The sequence below is a fragment of the Cynocephalus volans genome, chromosome 2 (assembly GCF_027409185.1).
Source record: "Cynocephalus volans isolate mCynVol1 chromosome 2, mCynVol1.pri, whole genome shotgun sequence".
NCBI classification, from domain to species: Eukaryota; Metazoa; Chordata; class Mammalia; order Dermoptera; family Cynocephalidae; genus Cynocephalus; species Cynocephalus volans.
Window position 1 is genome coordinate 130,877,206 of NC_084461.1, and position 18,944 is coordinate 130,896,149.

The 18,944-nt window shown below is 39.1% G+C and overlaps 1 protein-coding gene across 1 annotated transcript; it reads left to right on the top strand.

Moving 5' to 3' along the window:
- Positions 1-13,734: 13,734 nt before the first annotated feature.
- SPINK14 (serine peptidase inhibitor Kazal type 14 (putative)) lies at positions 13,735-18,734 on the top strand. The gene is made up of 4 exons (XM_063084584.1): positions 13,735-13,804; positions 14,839-14,876; positions 17,658-17,794; positions 18,689-18,734. The coding sequence occupies exons 1-4, from the start codon at positions 13,735-13,737 to the stop codon at positions 18,732-18,734; spliced, it is 291 nt and encodes a 96-aa protein (XP_062940654.1).
- The last annotated feature ends 210 nt before the right edge of the window (positions 18,735-18,944 follow it).

The following is an 18,944-nucleotide window of genomic DNA, read 5'->3' on the forward strand; positions in this document are numbered from 1 at the left end:
AGTCTAGGCCTTCCCCTCCATGAACTGACAGTCTAAGCATTACACGTCCCCCCTATGGGATCCGCCTTCCGCTCCAACCTGGAGGCCCCCAGGGTGACCAAGAGTGCTGTTCACAGGGCTATTATGGCCACCTCTTCATGTCCCCACTGCTGCCAGGCCACCAGTTGCTGCTGCCCTTATCCCAACCTCATCACTGCAGTAGTCACACATCACCCGAGAGTTTACACCATCCTGGTTGGTTCCCACCCAATTCCATTGTAGTTGTTGAAGGCTGCTCAGTCTGCCAGGTCCGGGCTGTAGAAGACTCCTTTATCCACCTGGGCGTCCCCTTGGTCTTCATCTTGTTCCCTTAGGCCTCCTCTGCTGTTTTGTCCTCAGGAAGCAAGGATGCCCCAAATGTAAAGCAACTTTTACTTAAAGGATACGATACACCAGGCTTTACCACCCTCAGTTATCTTGTTTGTAGCAATTGCCATGTTCAGTTGCTTTATTTGATTAAGCTTCAGAATGGTTTTGTAAAGTAAGATGGGATGGATTTTGTATGTGAAAGTCAAGATTTCATGGGTATTGGGATCACAGAATATGGAAACCCAGGTGCTGCTTCCAAGAGTAATGACAACTCAATAAAGCTCTGGTTTTTGTTTCAAAGCTTTACTTTTTGGTTGGTGAGAAATGCTTATTTTATAAATGAGATTCATACCATTGTTTATCTAGTTCTTCACATTGTCACGTATGCATTACTAAGGGCTTTATTATGGAAAATTTCAACATATACAAAAGAACAGAGAATAGAATCATAAATACTAATGTGCCCATCACTCAATTTCTGCAATTAGGAAGCCATGGCCCAAGACCTTAGAAGTTGATAAAATACGGTTGTCACCTGAGAATAAAACTTTTTATCATTTCGGGATAATCAGGCACTGATGCTTGCTTATTGAAATGTATAGAAGATAAAAGTATTTTACCAAAAGAAATGGCTCCAAGATCATATATGACAGCAGATTTCAATATATACAAAGAAATAATGTATTAGGAAGAAGGATATGGCCAAGTGGAAACAGAAAAAAAAAAAATTGGAGAGCTAGGTGTTGCTGTCTTCTCAAGCAATGCCCAGAGTCAAGGGCACTCGCTCAGGTGCTACAGTCTTCTATACACTTCAGCGAGTCATACAACTCTTGTGGATGTATATGCATCAGCTGTTATTTTGCAGGGGTTGGGAGTCTAGGCTAGTGGTTGGTCTTAGTGAGAAACGTTGAGAGGTTGGTACCCCAAAAAATAATTAAAAGAAAGGCTGAAACTCAGCTTCAGTGATTATTATTTCTCACCTTCTATTGTCAGGCCTTGTGGCAGGTTCTAGAGATACAGGTTCTAGAAAAGCTCTAGAAATTGCCCAAGACAATTTCTGCCTTCATGGATATTAGTCTTAGTGGTAAGCAGCACAGAGAGATCCCAGCAGACAGACAGAGAGACTAGGAGATAAAGAAATACGGAATTAGATTCAAGGTAGTATTATTGTCAACAGGAAATGAAAATAAAACAAAGAGAAGAACAGAATATCTCCTTTAATTCTTCATTTTGGAGACTGAGAAAGTCAAGGATTCTCATTTAAGAATTTAAGTACTCACTAAAAGGGTCTTTTCAAGTACCTTAAAAATAAAACAGGAAATATTTTATGTGGGGATATTTGTCTCTTTTCTAATTCTGGCAGACATGACATGGCTCCTTCTGAAAATCTGAAAGAAAATAAATCTATTTTCTCCTTAGAAGAGGTGGACAACTTGCAGATAGAGAATTTCTAGCTCCTTCCTTGAGAGATTAGTCTAGTGGTGAGAATAAAATTATTTTGTCATGGAAAGAGCTATGTACAGCTAGCAAATTTTTGTTGTATTACTCGTAAGTGTAGTTCAGGGAGCTTTAAACTGTCTTGACTGTGATCCACAACAACAAAGAGGAAAGGATTTTGCTTCACCACCTAGAAACACCCACGCACACACACAGACACACACGCACACTTCACATTTGCATTATATTTTTTATTCTATTTCACATTACTCTGTTTTACCAGTTTTTTAAAAAATAGTGGTGGTATCAAAGCTTACAGTCCACTGAAGAGTTAAAACCTACAGGTTAAAAACAAAAACTTTTTTCACTGTCCTGAGAATTTAATGCTTCACTCAAGCAAATGTCTGTACGAGAGCTCATACTTGTGAATCAGGTATGACAGTGAAAGAAACAGAAATATCTTCAACTCCCCCTGATCAGAACTTCACAAAGGAGAGTGGACCCAGAGATTCACACCTAACCTGGGCCCTCATCAAGATCCGGTTTGCTGAAGCTTTTCCTCTCTGACATCCTATAAGGTATTATGGGCAGAATTTGTCATTCCAAAGTGAAGTGGAGAGAAGCCAGAAATTCTTTGAAAAAGGGACACGAACTTGAGGGAAAAAGAAGTTCAGACTTGGGTGAGTTTGCCATCAGAACTCCACTGATTACTTTTTAGTTATTTTCCTTCTAATCTTTGACGAAACTCATCTCCATGTTACAGCATTTTAACTTTCCCCTTTCCGATGATTCCCTTTAAAGAATTTTATCATGTGAGGGACTTCAAAGAGTTGGTGGAGAAATGGAATGAAAAGATAATAAGAATGTTTCCATGAACTTTTTGAAGTACCCTCATATTATTGCTTATTATTTACAATATATAATAAATATATATTATTTATTGTATGTATTTCCCTTTTTGTACCCTTTAAATAAAGAAAATGTGTACACTTGTACAGGGTGGGGGTTTTAGGGAGAATGAAGGGTTAGGACAGTAAAGGGAAGGGTGGCCCATCTCTTCTCCACCTCTTGGTTAATCCAAGTGGACAGGGATTAGCAAAGCATCATTGTTTCCCAACTCAGGTCCAACTGCTCTCTCCCTCAGGAAGGAAAGAAAACAAATGACTCAGAAGTTAAATTGTTGGTCTTTAGAAAAGCAGATACATACAGCTGAAGAAGATAGTAGGCTATCCCATCTCAAAAGAATTAGATTTACTAAGGGTTTTTTTTTTTTTTTTTTTTTTTTTTAGGGGGACTGAAGAAATGGAATGTGGGAAATGAAAAATAGGAGAGAAGTAGATGTGAGCTATGGGGAGGGCTCTGTGTCTAGGAGTCAGGTGTAAGGTCTCTCCAAGGCCTCATCTGGTTTCTGTTATCATTGCTGGGCCCTGTAGGACTTTGATTTGCTCCAGAGTGGAATCGGTTTTTTCCATAAAGTTTTTGTGCAGCTTCACAGAGCTCTGGTTGACTTGGCTGGTGACCAGGGTCAGCTTCCAGACATTTGGCCTTGATTACTTTTTTCAAAACTCTGCAAGTCTCAAAGAAAGAATTGTTAGCTTTGCAAAGTATTGATTAGCTTCTCAGCCTTGTTTTTCTATTTAGCGAGCAAGATAAGAAAGTTAGGGGATGAGAAGAAAGAGAGGAGGAAAAAAAAATCTTTTTAAAAATCTTCCCTACCACACCCCCTCCTGCAGCCCAGGCAGTTTATGGTCCCAACATGGTTTCACTTCTGCTCACTCCCACTGCTTCTCCACTGTCAATAGTTCCTTCCATTTCTACAGAATTTACCACCAACTCATCTTACTGCTTTTAGTTGAGTTAAGGTGAACAGGAGCTAATTTGGGATAGAAATTTTGTAACATGATGGTCTACTTAGTTTTTGGTACCTGGCTGGTGTGGTGGAGGGACCAAAGGCATTTACTTATCTATTGTCTTAGCAGTTGAGTGAGAATAGGAGGTAGTACACATAATAAAAAGCTCAATGAAGCATAAGGAAGAGCACAAAGATACTAATTATAATGACAACAATTTGGAATGCAGATTGAAATGAATTTCTTAATCCCAAATGTAGCCGACTAAATAAACCATTGTCAGTGGGCCACGCCTCTTGTAACCATTTTGCATGAGCAAATATTTCGTTTACTCAGGTCTCAACTTCTCTCAAGGTATTAATGTAAGTGCAACAGGTGGTGTTTCCTAAGGCACAGACTCCTCCCTACTCTGCCAGGAGGAAGTCTAAAGCCATGTGGTTGTCCAGTACTACTCGGGCTAGGGAGTTTGATGATTTCTGCTGGGCCACTACTGCTCTGGCTTTGTCTTCCACTGTTTGACCCATAGTAATTGATAGGTTCCAGATCATACCTCGACTGATCTATTGTCCATAATCGGGAAAGATAGTACTAATAAAGTTTTACCACCAAATATACTGGTATTCTCCAGGGAGCAAGTATCTCTTATCTCTATGTCTGGTACTGTCGTATATTTCTTTATGTACAGATAAGCGGGTAATATAGTGGCCTAAAAGGCAACATTCCTCAATTTGCCAGCTATTCAAATACGTTTAATCCCAACCCTAAGTTGGTGAATCTGTTCCAATACCACAAGTAAAGATATATCTTCTCAGGGCACATATTATACTCCCCAGAGTGTTTCTATTCAATTGATCATTCATAGAAAGTAGCGTAAAAATTATATCTAACCAAGGATCAGCCCTTTTACAAGCTGGCCGGATCCCAGTGGGGGCAATGATAATTTATGAAGGGAAGTTGCAGACATAATCTAGAATGATTTTCCTGTTTGGGACATTCAGTTGCCAACAAGGGTAGAAAAGGAAGCTTGGAAGATCCACCTACTCATGGACAATACATCTCAGGGAAATTTCTGAATGCTTGAAATAGGTGGAGAACAGAAGGATTATTAACCTCTACTAATTGTAGAGTCATGTTAGAGGGAGGCTGTCTTAAGAATACAGTGGCATTAGGAGTTTCAGAAAATTCTATAATGGGCATCACCAACGGCATGAATCAGTCTTGAATAGCTCTTGGCAATTTATGACATATCCAACAGTCAGTTACATTCCCCCCAGTCATGAGACTTTGTGAGAGCCTAACAACAGTGTTGTCCTTCCAGGCGGAGGACATTGCTACAAGATACACACAAAAATATTTTCTCAACCTTTTTCTTGAAAAAGCTTTAAATCTTCAACTAGTTCACAAGCCCACTGATTGGCAGACTTGGGTCATCATACTCTTCTTCAGGACCCGGCCTCACTTGGGAGTAATATATCCACAGTTTGACTCCTGCAAGCTTTAAAGCAATATGAGTTGTAAGACATCAAAAGGCCCATGCCATTTTTCTGTTAGCTGGTGTTCCAGACCTTGTTCTTTCCAGAATTGTCTCCTTTTGTTTGGGGCTTGATCGCTGCTATAGCTTTTTTTCTTTCAGTGAGAAGACTGTTTTCCTTTACTCAGTGAAAAGCTTGGGTAGGTAAATTTTTCCTTACATTTTGTCTATTGGAAGAAGAAACTTTATATCCATTTTCAGCCAAATGATTTAAGGTGATAATGGTGTTCTTTAAGCACTTGTCATAGGTAAGGTTAGCAATAAGCAAATCATCTACATATTGTAATAATATTCCTCCATCAAGCTGAAGCTGTCTTAAGCCTCTAGCTAGTGCTTCACCAAATATTGCTGGAGAATTTTTGAAACCCTGAGGCAACACAGTCCAACAATATTGGAAAATGGTCTTTTGGTCAAGATCTTGCCATTCAAAGGCAAACAATAATTTTGCTTCTTCTTCTATTGGTATGCAAAAAAATGCATCCTTCAAATCCAAAACTGAGAACCAAACATAATCTCCCAGTATGATTGTCAATGAAGTAAAAGACTTGGAACAGTGATGTGGATATCTTGCACTTTCTCATTTATACAAAGTGTACTCATTATTATGAGGTTTCTTCACTGGCAATATAGGAGTGTTATAGGGAGACCGACAGGGACGAATAGGTCTATATTTTAACAACTTTTGCAGCACAGGCTAAATACCTTCTAAACCTTCCCTTTACAGGAGATATTGGTTTTTCCTAGGAAATTCTACTCCCATCTTCAGTTCTATAGATAACTGCAGTTATCTTTTTGGCTTGGCCAGGGACCCCGTCCACGCAAATGGTTTAACTCACTTGTTCATAGACTTCGGGTGGAAACAGTTCACGTTTTGGAGGTCTGCCTCTGGCAAGGAGCATCTGGATCTGTCAGATTTGTTCAGGAGTCACTCATATCTGAATATATTATTTTTTTAGGAGAAAAAGTCACATGTGTATTTAATTTGCATAGCAAGTCTTTTCCCAGCAAAGGGATGGGGCACTCAGGCATATACAAAAAGCTGTGTCTTAATATCATGTCCCCCAGATGGTACTCCCGAGGTTGAAGAAAAGGCTTTTGTTGGGGTCTACCTGTAACCCCTATTATGGGAAATGTCTTCCCAGCACTTTGAGCTAATTCAGTATTTAAGACTAAGTAGCAACAGTGTCCACCAGAAAAATCAATTAGTTTATTCCCTACTTTCAGTTGTACCCTGGGCTCCTGTGGGGAAAGAATTAGTAGCTCCAAAATGTTTAGTGGAACTCCCAAGCCCCCTCATTCATCATCAGAGATACTTTCTCATTCTATCATTTGCCTTTTAGTTGCATACTTTTAGCGTAAGCTTCCGGCAATCAAGTACCCAGTGTCCTTCACATCTAAAAAAACACACTGATTACCCCCTAGTGGCTCTTTTTGTCCTTACCTCTGTTCTCTTTCACCTTTTCCTTTCACTCTCTTTCCCATTGTTTCAACAAATATTGTAGTTTGCCTAGCGTTATGAGTTTCTCTGGCACTAAACTCCTTATATTCTACCTCCACTAACTGTGAAGGATTCATTTCTACAGCCCCATCAAGCTTCTGTAATTTATGGCTGATATCTGGAGCACTCTGCCCAGTAAGACATATTTACCAACTTCATATTCTCTGGGGCCTCTGGATCCACTTCAGAATACTTTGATATACCTGGTATAGAAACTCCAAAAGTTGAGCTGGAGTTTCATTGACAGCTAATCGTAAATCTTGTATTTTATTTAGTCTCCTCTGCTTAGGTATACTCCCTTTTAGGTTAACCCTTTCCAGTATACACCATCTGTAGTGATCCAGCCTTTCCGTTCCACCATTATTTGGGTCCCAGCTAGGGTTAACCAGAGGCACAGGCCCTGCAGAATCTGGGGTTTCATTAGGATCCTCTTGATGGAGGTGATGAGCCTCATCTTTTGCCTTGTCTGTGACAAGTCACCTCTCATCAGCCGTTAATAAAATGTTCATTAAGGCCTGCATTTCTGCCCGCGTGGGCTGATGAGTATTAAAAACACTGGTAGAGAGGTTAGCCATTTTCCAAGGATCATCTCTGTATGGAGGATTTGAATGCTTCCAATTTAACAAGCTGATGTAGAGAAAGGCATATATGCCCAGTAAAATCTTGCAGGTTGGCCGTGCGCATTCAGTCTACCAACTGGGAACTGGCGGAATAGAAATTGCCCCCTTGTGGTCAGGTATGCATCTGAGCCAAAATGGGTATCCTGCAGGGTCTTAGAAGGAGAGACCACCCAGGGTCCTGATCATATTAGAGAGGGACTGATGCTCCAACTAACTCACCGTCAGGAAGCTCCAGGACCACCAGTTGAGACTGAGGTGCCTCAGGCAGTGGCTCAGGAATGGGTGCCACGGCAGACACCCCATGTCCCACAGAATTCAAAGTCTCTAACAACTGTTAATCTTCCATTTCATTACATTCTCATATTCACTGTCTGGCAAAAGGGGATAACAAGGTGGCTTATCAGATAGTTTGGAGGAGCTGCCTCATTGCATCATTAATTTGGACCCCAATTTTCCTTTCAGAGAGTCTCGATTATGTAAAAACATAAAAGACTAAACATAAGGTATTTCATCCCATTTTCCCTGTCTTTGGCAAAATAATTCTAACTGTACCAAGGTGTGATAATTAAGAGATCCATTTAGTGGTTACTGTTCTCTAGAGTCTAACAGATTAACAGGCCACACGTGATTGCAATAGGACACCATTTCTTTCTTAGTCATGGATGTGTAACTAAAAGCTTCCCAATCTTCCAGAACATGGCCCAAAGGACTTTGAGCTGGGAGAGAGGAGAAATTACCCATGATATTAGTTTCACTTTCACGCTCACACACAAAGAGAAGTTAAACAAACAGACAAAGTGCTTCCAAACAAGCAGAAAAAATGCTGGCTTTTACGTCCTACAGCTATCTCCAAACACCAAGCTAGTTCATGAGCAGTGTAGGAAATTAGTGGGGAAGTGTCGGGGCTAGGCCACCGAGGTCACTCAGCTCCTGGCTTGGCTTGTCAAAATTTGTTACCTAATTCAGGTCCAGGTTCCCACCCCCTCAAGAAGGAAAGAAAACAAGTGACCCATAAGTCAAATGCTTTGTGTTTAGAAAAGCAGATATATTCAGCTGAAGGAGATGGTAGGCTATCCCATTTCAAAGACTTAGATTTACTGAGGGGTTTTTAAGGAGAGGGTCGAGGGAATGGAATGTGGGAAATAAAAAGTAAGAGAGAAAGGTGGCATGGACTACAAAGAGGGCTCCATGTCTAGGAGTCAGGTGCAAAGTCTCTCCAAGACCTTGTCTGGTTTCTGTTCTCACCTTCACTGATACCTCAGGGTCCTGCAGGATTTTGATTTGCTCTGGAGTGGAATCCGCTTCTCTGCAAAGTTATCGTGCAGCTTCACAGAGCTCTGATTGACTTGGCTGGTGCCCAGGGTCAGCTTCTAGATATTTGGCCTCGATCACTTTTCAAAACTCTGCAAGTCTCAAAGAACTGTTAGCTTTGCAAAGTATTGATTAGCTTCTCAGCCTTGATTTCTATTTAGCAAGCAAAAAAAAAAAAAAAAAAGAAAAGAAAGTTAGGGAATGGGAAGAAAGAGAGGAGAAAAAAAAAAAACTGTCCTTTTTAAAATCCCCTCCCACTCCCCCACATCCCAGGTAGTTTTAGGTCCCAAAATGGCTTCAGTTCTGCTCACTCCAACATTGTGGCAGTTGGGACCAGGAAGTTACCCTGCAAAGACCAGCAGGGCGGTGACTGAGTAGTTCAGATTTAGGACAGAAAGAAGTAAGGTTAAAGATAGTGTTTCCATTTTATGCTAGAAGAATTGTGTCTCTGAAAGGGAGGGAGGCTGACACTTGAATTAAACAAGATGGGATATTGGCCTTGTAAGGAAGGAGTTAAAGGAAAAGTAAAAAGAAGAGAGAGAGAGAGAGAAAGAAAGAAAGATAGAAAGAAAGAAAGAAAAGAAAAAAGAAAACATTCAAAGAAATAGAAAAAATCCTTATTTAGGATGTGAGGTAGTCCTGTCAAAGCAGAAAATGTACCAGACAAAGTTAAAGAGGCAAGAAAGATGTTATTCAAGGCTATTGCAGTAGATAAAAGAGGGCAGAACTCAGTCTGAACTCATTTTGCTGAAACAAAAGAGGTGAGGAGGGGTTTTAAGCGCTGGAGTGAACTAGAGAAAAAGTAGTGAAGCGTATTGGGGGAAGTCATAGACCGTCTGTATTTGCTAATTGGCTTTATCCAAAGGAAAACTAAACTTCTCAAATTTTTAGTAGAGAAGGTAGTTTTGCATCTTGGAGCAAGGTACCTACCTAGGCTCACTTCCCTCCCACAGGGACTAGGAGATAGGAATACTACTTTTCTTGATGATTACATTTTAAAGGGATGGCTCCCAGGTCCCTGAGAAAAACATTGCTGGGTTGTAAAACTGGCAAGAGATTTCTATAAGGATTTTCAACTCAAAGGGACAGTAAAAGAATTTAGCTATAAGTTCTAAAGTAAATGCTCTAAGAAAAAGGTGGTCAGGGCACTAGAATCAAGAAGAACTTGTCTATAGTTTAGTCAAGCTAAGGGGAAGATTAAAGCTATTAAGGCCATCTTGGTCAGTCCAAAGAACAGGTCACAAATTCTGTTATCTAAACCTATGGTCAAGACCAGAGCAGGAAAATATGCAAGTGTGGCTAATGCTGTCCTGGGGCTTCCATAAAATCCCCAAGAAAGGAAAGATTTTATCCTCCAGCCTGGGTGGGAACGATAATTTGTATGGTGTCAAGTGGCTTTTCTCTGAGGGAGAAAACATTTGTTGGGATCTAAAGGAAGGCAGCTCAGTACTATGATGGAAATATAATTGGTCAATAGAATGTGCTAGATTATGAAAGTTCTATAAAGTTGAGCAGTGGAGTTGAGACTTTCTGCAGGAGGATAATAGAGCCTCAGATCAATCCTGTGATACTAGAAGGGTTTTTGCATTCCAGAAAGGTGATGGTAATTTGCTGGGACAATAGGAGGAAGAGTTAGTTTTTGAAGATACTGGTTTGAGGTGACATCAGAACATACAATTTGAATTATTCATAGGTAGAAAGTCTGGAATCCAGTGAGAAAGCTCTAAGTTGTGGTTGTTGTAATTAGACCATGAGTGCAGCAGATGATAACAATGTCGTAGACTGAGGATTCTCTAAGGCAGATGTGATCCTTTAATTTTACTTATTCTTCTTTCCCAATATTAGTTAAACTAGAATTTGGGGGGGTTGGAAAAGCTAAAGACATTTTAGCACTATTTCTTTCCTATGAGGTTTCCTTTTTCCTCTGTGTGCTTCAAGATTAAATAATATTTATAGATATCTTTCTATTTTCTTTTTTGGTGTCTTTTAAATAGAACTACATGATGATAATATGCAATCCCTTTTTTTTAGAATATTTTGCTTCACTCTTATGTAGTTAATATATTGGATCTGTGGAATTTTATTGTTTGATTTCTCAATGCTGATATGAATGAAAAGCACACAGGCCATCATTAATACCTGAATGTCACAAGATCCAGAAAACTCAAATATTGGAAGCTGCTTTCTCACGTCTACCTTCCATGAGTAATAATTTGTTTAATGACTTTCCCCTACCCTGGTATGAGCTCCATTAGGGGAAGGGTGATGCCAGCCTTCTCCACAGCTGTATTTCACAGTTCCTGAAAAATCAGAATACCAGACTATAGAAGGCTTATGGGACCTCACCCAACCAGTGATGCTCTGCTAATAAAATCTGCAATAAAACAAGGTAGAAAAAATTGTAAGTTGTTAATTCTCAGGTGGGAAGTAATTTCATACTTATTATTTTTTAATACAATGAAATGAGTCTTTGGCTCTGACCCTGCAACACCCACATCAATAGTAGTGGCTAAGAAGAAGCCAAAATAAAATAGCATTTATTGGCAGCTAATCTGGGTCAAGCAGTCTTTCAAGATGTTTAAATGTTTGCTCAATGAAATCTCCAAAGAGCACCATATGGAAGGTGTGACTACCCCATAGTGCAGATGGGAGAATTCTGTGGTCTAGAAAAAAGAAATTACTTTCCATGCTGAGAAAACATTATAACCAGATCTTCTGTTTCTGCATACAGAATCCTTTCTAAACAATGAAGTGCCTCTACCTTTCTGAACTGGGGGGAAAAAATGATTCACTCAGGAAGACGACAGAGTGTTTTGAAGATATTCCATGTTAGATTACATGTATAGAATCCACAAGTTGGATGAAAACCATCTCTTTCATATTCTAGGTGACCTAGATCCTTTCCGGAAGTTCCCTGCATTTACAGGCATTTATTAAAATGAAATAATAAGAGATAAATTAACTGAGGGAGATAAAAAAATCTATTTATTTCATCATTGTTAATTACAATGAAAAATTGGAATCACCCTAATCGAACAACAGCTGAAGAATATTAATATAATCAAAGTCCATCTGTGTGGTGGAATATTACACCAGGCCTCTAAATTCATTTTCTATATGACTAGAGATCTAGAAAAATCTAATAGTATATTTCTAAGTGAAAAAAAGCAGAAAACAATGTATATTACAATGTATATATTACAAAAAGATTGAATATTACAATAAAAACATGTATATGAGTATATGTGTGTGTTTATATATATTTAAAAACTAGAAAAATATACTTCAATATATGTTTAAAAGTTACCTCTGAGTTCTGAGATTTCATGCCTTTTTATTTATTTTTTTTATAATTCTATTTTCCAAATTTTCTAAGGGAACATGTATTTTTATATAAGAAGCAATGTTCTTTGCAGAAAGAAAGGTAGAAGCAAGAAATTCAGATAACAGGAGAAACTGTGCGATGGTAACATATCTTCCCTGTTAACACTACACAGGCTCTGAATTGCTACAGGGGACCCCCTTAAATGGCATCCATCTGTCACTGCAATCTCCTGTTGTGGTCTTCTCTTTCTTAGGTCTTTCCATGCATTTTTCATTTTGGCTGAAGGTACTAATTACCTCTGTGGAACACGTTATGCTTTTTCTGCTGTGCTCTTTCCTACTGTGGTACGTTTGCTCACACTATTGCCTTTCTTGGACTGCCTGCCAAGGGCTGCCCTTTCCAGTGATCCGTTCCCACCCTGCTCAAGTTTTCCCCTGCTGAGGTTTGATCTTGATTCAACCTGATGGCTGGCCTCCCAGGGCCTGCTCCGCCCAGCACACCATGCTTCAGTGCCTTCTCTCTCCTACGCAGCTACTCTATCCCCTCCTGAGGCCCTAACACATGCTCCTTAAAGGAGAGGCACCAGCCACAAAAAAGTACACTACATGCCTTTTCCTCTTCTCTTTCTAAGGTGGGTTTACTGTGGCATGGGGGATGGGGAGAGTGGGCTTCTGGCATTGTGCTTAGGCTTCTGGCTGCAGCTGGAGCTTCTACTGCTCCTGCTCCATTCCTGGAGGAATCTAGGGAGGATGTCAGGATAAGATGGAGTATGCTCAGCAAAAACATGGTGCCCCAGATTGCCTCAGCAGCAGGTGGAGTAGGCAGCCCTGGATCTTGTGCCAAGAATGTCCAATCACTCTGGGAAGTTGAATACTCTGAAGACATTTCAACGTCTTGAGTAACATATGCCACACCATAGCATGGAAGCAGAGTTTATGTAAATTACCTATTGGCATGTGCTACAGAGTAGAGATAAAGGCTTAGAAAACACAGAAAGAACCAGGTCACTACTGCAAAATTAGGAACACAGAAATTGTTAAATATGGTCCTTGGTTAGGCCCTGGAACCTACAGGTACCATTCTCTGGGGTCAGAAATGCTGCTACAAGGGAAGTGGATCCAGAGGGAGGATTTGCTCACTAACTTCAACCTTTCAGTGTCTGGATTAAAATAGCTTTGGGCCCCCCATGAGATGGCACAGAATGGTTTTTCTGTGTGAAGTCTCTCAGAATGCCCCAAGAGTCTAGCATTCAAAGTCAGAAGATTCTCAGCACAGCCAAGCATGCCTAAAATACAGCATCAGATATCTTTTTCTTAATCCATTCCCTGTTTCACAAGTAAGTACAGACCTACTTCCTCTGTTGAGAAGCTTTTGTTGTCTAGAAGCCTCTAGTAGCCCCATCTTTTTCTTTGTATCCTCTCAAAGAATAAATTTGGGTGAAACTTCAGGTAAGGAGTTGCCTTTTCAAGACATAAAATACCTCCACACTAAAATAATACAATTATGCCCATAGAGTAACTTCTGTTTTACTTCTGTCTTCTGGGTATTCATAGATCTGTCACTCAGCTCTATGCTTTTAATCTTTAAGATGTTTAATTAAGGTTTAACTTTTCTGAGCATTTGTTCTTAGACAAAGGTGAAATAGGCTTTCCCACTGCGGTGTGCAGAGGATACAATGCACAGACTGGACATGGCTATTCATTTCAAAAGTAGTCTTAATATCTTGACTATCTCTACTTTGGCAATTGTATTAGAGGACAACGCCCTGAGATAATATCTCAAAACATCATTCCAGGGTCACGCCGGGAGAAAAAATGGCCAAATCTTTCCCAATACTCTGTTTCCTTTTGTTCTTCATCATGATACATTTGGTGTTACTTTCTGGTGAGTAATTTGGCTGGTTTGGGCAGGCATGTGAGGTTGATTTGTGGGCTTTGACATTGTAATCTAAAAGAGAATGCTTTGAATTTTTTTTGTTCTTTTTTTAAAATTTTAACATTTACTTGTACATGTTTCGTGGGGTACAGTGTATTGTTTCAATACATGCATATACCACACAATGATTCACTTGGGTAGATAGCATAGTCTTGGTAGACTAATGTGTACAAAACAAAACTATGCTTTGAACTTTTAAAAAGAATTTCTTTAAATAGATTATATATACAAGACATGTGTTTCATATATATACATATATCTGTATCTATGTTTAGAAAGACAATGGAGTGTAGTCCAAAAGACTCTGGGCCAGTGGGCAAGGGCCTTTGTTTTCCCATCTATCTCATGCAGATTATGAGACCTAATTCATGGGGCAAGGAGGCTTGGGAGATTCAGCGAGGTAACGTGCAAAAGTGGCTAGTAAATGCCTACATCAGAGCACATCTCGAAAGTTCAGAACTTTTGAAAATGTTTTGCCATTTATTTGAGTGGATCATTGTCTTTTGTGTCCTATTCTGGAGAAGAAGTCATATAGGCAGTTATAAAGAAACAGCCTCAAGGACTGTGATCTTGTTTTGAACACATCTATCATAAATTTCTGATTATTACCTCTTTGTAATAGGTGGGGATTGGGCCAAAAGATTAAAGTTCTAGCATTTCCTGTTTCTTTCATATATTGGCTACCAGCTCTGAATTCTCTCAAGTCCAAGCTAATTAGTGTTAATCAAAAAAATTATTTGGTACACTGGACTGGCAATTCTTATGAGAGCAGTGATGCACCTATATAGTCCTTTGCTGATTATCTACCAGAAATAGTAGAGTTATTCCATATTATTTTTTAAATGAATAAATACATGTATAAATGAAATGTTTTTGGTGGTTGCAAACTTCCTTGGTAATATATCAGAACCTGTCAACAGATTAAGCTATGATTTACCAGGGATTACATTCTGTAACTATTTTCGTGTATTCTCTGGTTTCAGCCCCTCGACAATGGTGGCCACCGCGTGGAGTTATTAAGGTAATCTTCCACTAGATTTCTAATCTGAGTTTTCTTTGGATTTGTTATTTTGGAAACTTTTGGTAGCACATTCATTCTTAGCATTCCTCAATGTTTATTCACGTGAGTGCGGCAGGCGCACTGTTGTCATAGGAGCTCAGAGTAAAGTGATCCAGATTGGGAACCAGAGAATTGTCCAAAATGCCTGAAAAATATTTATGAACACTGTCAATTACCAGGGGCATGACAGGTTCTTAAGAGCCCATAAACTTGGATATAGCATGGTTTCTCCTGCTTTCTAGGCACTCACAATTTGGTGGAGGAAATGGCTGGAGGGAACACTCCCAAATGCCCTGAGATGCGCAGAGAATGCCTGTGCAGTTGTGACTAGGGAAGGCAACCTCTGGGATGTGGGTGGAGGAAAATATGAGAAAGGAGGAAATGGGGCCTCAGACCATGTTTGCAACTTGTATGACGGAAAAATGAAGACACCTTTTACATTTTCACCTACCTCTCTAAGCATTGCATGTATTGTGAGGTCAACAGATGTTTAATAAGTTGGAATAAAGATAAATGAGAAATTATTCTTTTCGTTTTGTTGAGATTTGCATCACTGTGCTCCTTCACCTCAGAAGTATTTGCAGTTTAAGCTTTTTCTTATTAATAAATTTAAATTTTTATTTCTCCTTAAGAGAACTGGTGAGAAAGCTATTTTAAAGGCAGCTTGGCCTTCAAGAGACCCATGGATCAGAGTCCAGAATCTGTCAGAGGCTACAACTCCAGCAAAACATCTGTAGAATCTGTCAAGGGTTTATATTCCAGTCTCATAGGGTTCAGTTCTAGAATTTTTCTCTCCAGAAGGTTGCCTGTAGAAGTAGTCCTTCCCTTGCCCATCAATTCATAAAGAGTAATATACTTACTCATTTTTATTTATTTTCTTCAGAAATATTTATTAATAACCTTTGCTGTGCCTTAAGATACAATATTGAGGAAAACAGATATATTCCTTTCTCTCATGAAACTTACAAGCAGCCAGAATAAAGGAAAGAAAGCAGCTATAATTAATGGTAAATTCTATAAATAAAAGAAATAGGATGGCAAGATAGAGAATGTCTATTGAAGGTAGAGATACTACAAGCAACGTGATCAAAGAAGACCTCTCTGTCGGAGGTACATCTAAACTGAGAACTGAAAGATAGAAAGGAGCTAGTGAGGTGGAGACCACTGTGGAAGACTTTGCCTACTTGAGTCATTGATTACAAATCCATGTGACTGGAGCACAGAGAGGGAGGGGATGCGACAGATGTCACAGTTAGAGCAGCAGGTGGGGACTCTCACCCGATGAGACTGTATCCTGCTCAAAGGAGAGAAAGAGAAAAAGAAGCTGACTATTCTTACTCTTTTATTTGTAATTCTGTATTTATTCAGATTGAGAAATTTTACATATCATTTATTAGTTTTTCAAATATTTATAAACCAATGACTAAATGCCAATATATGTGCTGGGCACAAAATGGTTAGCCTAATTAGGCACAAACCTGCTTTTATAGACTTACAGTATTTGGGGGGAGTGGAATTAGTCAGGTAATTACAAAAATGCCTTATTACAAACTGGATTAAAATATAAAAAAGAAAGAAACAGGGAGTCATAACTGCATTTTAAGAAATATCTCTGAGAAAGTGGGTTATAGCCTGAGCTCTAAAGATAGAATGAGTTTAGTTTGAGAAAAAATAATGTTCGGTGGGGTGATCATGATAATCCAGAAGACCTAGAGGTGGAGGAAACATGGAGCATTTGGGAAAATCACAAACAAACAAATTAAAAAAGTGAAGAGCTAGGTGATGTAAGGTAAGGTTGCAAGATTTGGGAGGGTACAGATCACACATGGCCTTTTAGTGCATAATAAGAAAGTTGTCTTTTTAAAAAATATGCAATAAAGCAGAATTAAAAGATCTTAATCAAAGGAATAAAATGATTCAATTGACATTTAAATTGTAAAACTATAGGAAATGGGGAATAAGGAAGTGGGGGGAGGAATTGGGTGATAATGCTGCCTGGCCGTGATGGTGGTGCTGGATAAGGGAAGAAATACCCAGTCAAAACTCTCTCCTACTTTGCATCTGAGGTACTTTATCTGTAATAGTCTTATGGCACTTATGGAGCCAACGACACCAGCATGGTCCAGGAAATAACTCCTGAAAGCAAGCAGACTTGGGTTGTAGTTCCTGATGAGACATGTCCCTTCCTTTGTTTTCAGTTTTCCCCACAAAATCAGGAAATAATTCTAAATGATTTCACATTTCACAGCTTCAAAATAGGAGATGGCTTGGGGATTTTGAGAGTGGATAAAATGTGATAAACATTTAAATTAAGGCATGTGGATTGTAGTGAAGTATCTTATCCAGTTATTGAGCTTCAGTTTTCATAGCTAAGTTGGCATAGAAACTCTCAAAAAGAAATTTCTAGACCTAATTCTCTGGGCATAAAGGAGATAGAGAAGCTGAATTTCCCAAATGAATTCTCTATTTATTTGCTCTTCTATTTCCCACTGTAGCATAGAAGGTCTCTGTTCTCAATTACTAAGGAGGTCCTGACAATTAACAAGGATTTAACATTGTTATCAGATGGCATAAACATAGGTTCTATCTAGTTCCATTGCTTTGTGGAGGTGGAGTCTGTGAGAGCTTTTGTGAGACGAGGATATGATCCTGACTATACTTGATCTTTCTAATAAAGTCCAAAGGTGTCCTACCTGTCTGAGTGTGGTTCTAACTGTATCATTCTTTTCAACTGTATTTCAGGTGAAATGTCCATATAAGAAAGTAAATCTGAGTTGGTACAATCAAACAGCGAATCCCTGCCCTGGCTTATATCAACCCATCTGTGGCACTAATTTTGTAACCTATGACAACCCCTGCATCCTGTGTATTGAGAGCTTGTGAGTACTATTTAGGGAAAAGAAGAGAGGTATGGATAAGTTTGTCCATAGCAATGGCTATCTTCCTGTCCTATCAAGTACATCAGACTTGAAACCAGGAATTTGCTCCAGTTTGCATAGATAATAATCAGCCCCCATTCAGAAGAGCATGTGGTAATAGAAAGCCCACTGGGGTAGAAAGCAGACTCATTATACTGAATGGTGTTCCTCAGGTCTGTTTTTCTCTCTGAACCCTCATATTCCTATATGCCAATCGATGGATTTCCACTTGAAGCTCTCAAGCTCTCAAATTCCTCAAGTTCTAAAATTCTTTGACTTAAAAAAAAGAAATCTGTTTTTATCTTCTTGTCTTCTCTTGGATATCTTCAAATCCTTATGTGTCTGAAACTCTGAACTAGGATGAGGTTACTGAAAAGTTTGGGTCCTTCAGCGAAGAGTCAGGATTTAGTTTTTTTTTTTTTTTTTTAATTTACATGACATATCATCAGTGATTAGACCCTGAAATCTCACAGCACAATGATTTTGGCTTTGATTCCTATATGAACCAATGCATTTAACAGTTTTACAGGAGAAAAACTTTCCCCATGGTATCAGATTGGAGCCCTCAGCCCAACAATCATTTTGTAATTTTGTGCAAGGAGTAATGACAGGAATGTGTAAAACCAGGGTCAGCCCTACTAATGAGTAATTGTGGAAAGATAAGTAAGTAAGGAAAGATAACTGGGTAGGAAATCCAATTACGTGTCTTTTGTCTTTAGTCAATTCTGTTTATACACTGGATCTTAGTTTCTTCAAGTATAAAATAAGGATTCTGTATGAGATGATTTTAAATGTATTTTTGTCATTCCGATATTCTATTATTCAATGAAATGTTTATTCTAACTCTTCCTTTAGGAAATCTCGTGGCAGAATTAAGTTTTTCCACGATGGAAGATGCTAGCTGAGTGGACTTGGATGGGAAACAAGATATATTCTTTTTCTTTCCATCACTACAATTCTCCTCTTGCCCCTCAGCCCTCCTTGGTGACAGAGGGCTGCCCCTACTGAGCTTGTAGCAGATAGCTCAAGATTCCTTCTATGGACCTCTCCCCTCACGGATTAATGTCTTCTATATTCTTCCTAATAAATAAACTTTTTAAAAAGTCTGATT

Coding starts and splice junctions, on each gene's coding strand:
- SPINK14 (XM_063084584.1), top strand. CDS start 13,735: ATGGCCAAATCTTTCCCAATACTCTGTTTCCTTTTGTTCTTCATCATG. Junction 14,877..17,657: donor CACCGCGTGGAGTTATTAAG/GTAATCTTCCAC, acceptor ACTGTATTTCAG/GTGAAATGTCCATATAAGAA. Junction 17,795..18,688: donor ATCCTGTGTATTGAGAGCTT/GTGAGTACTATT, acceptor CTCTTCCTTTAG/GAAATCTCGTGGCAGAATTA.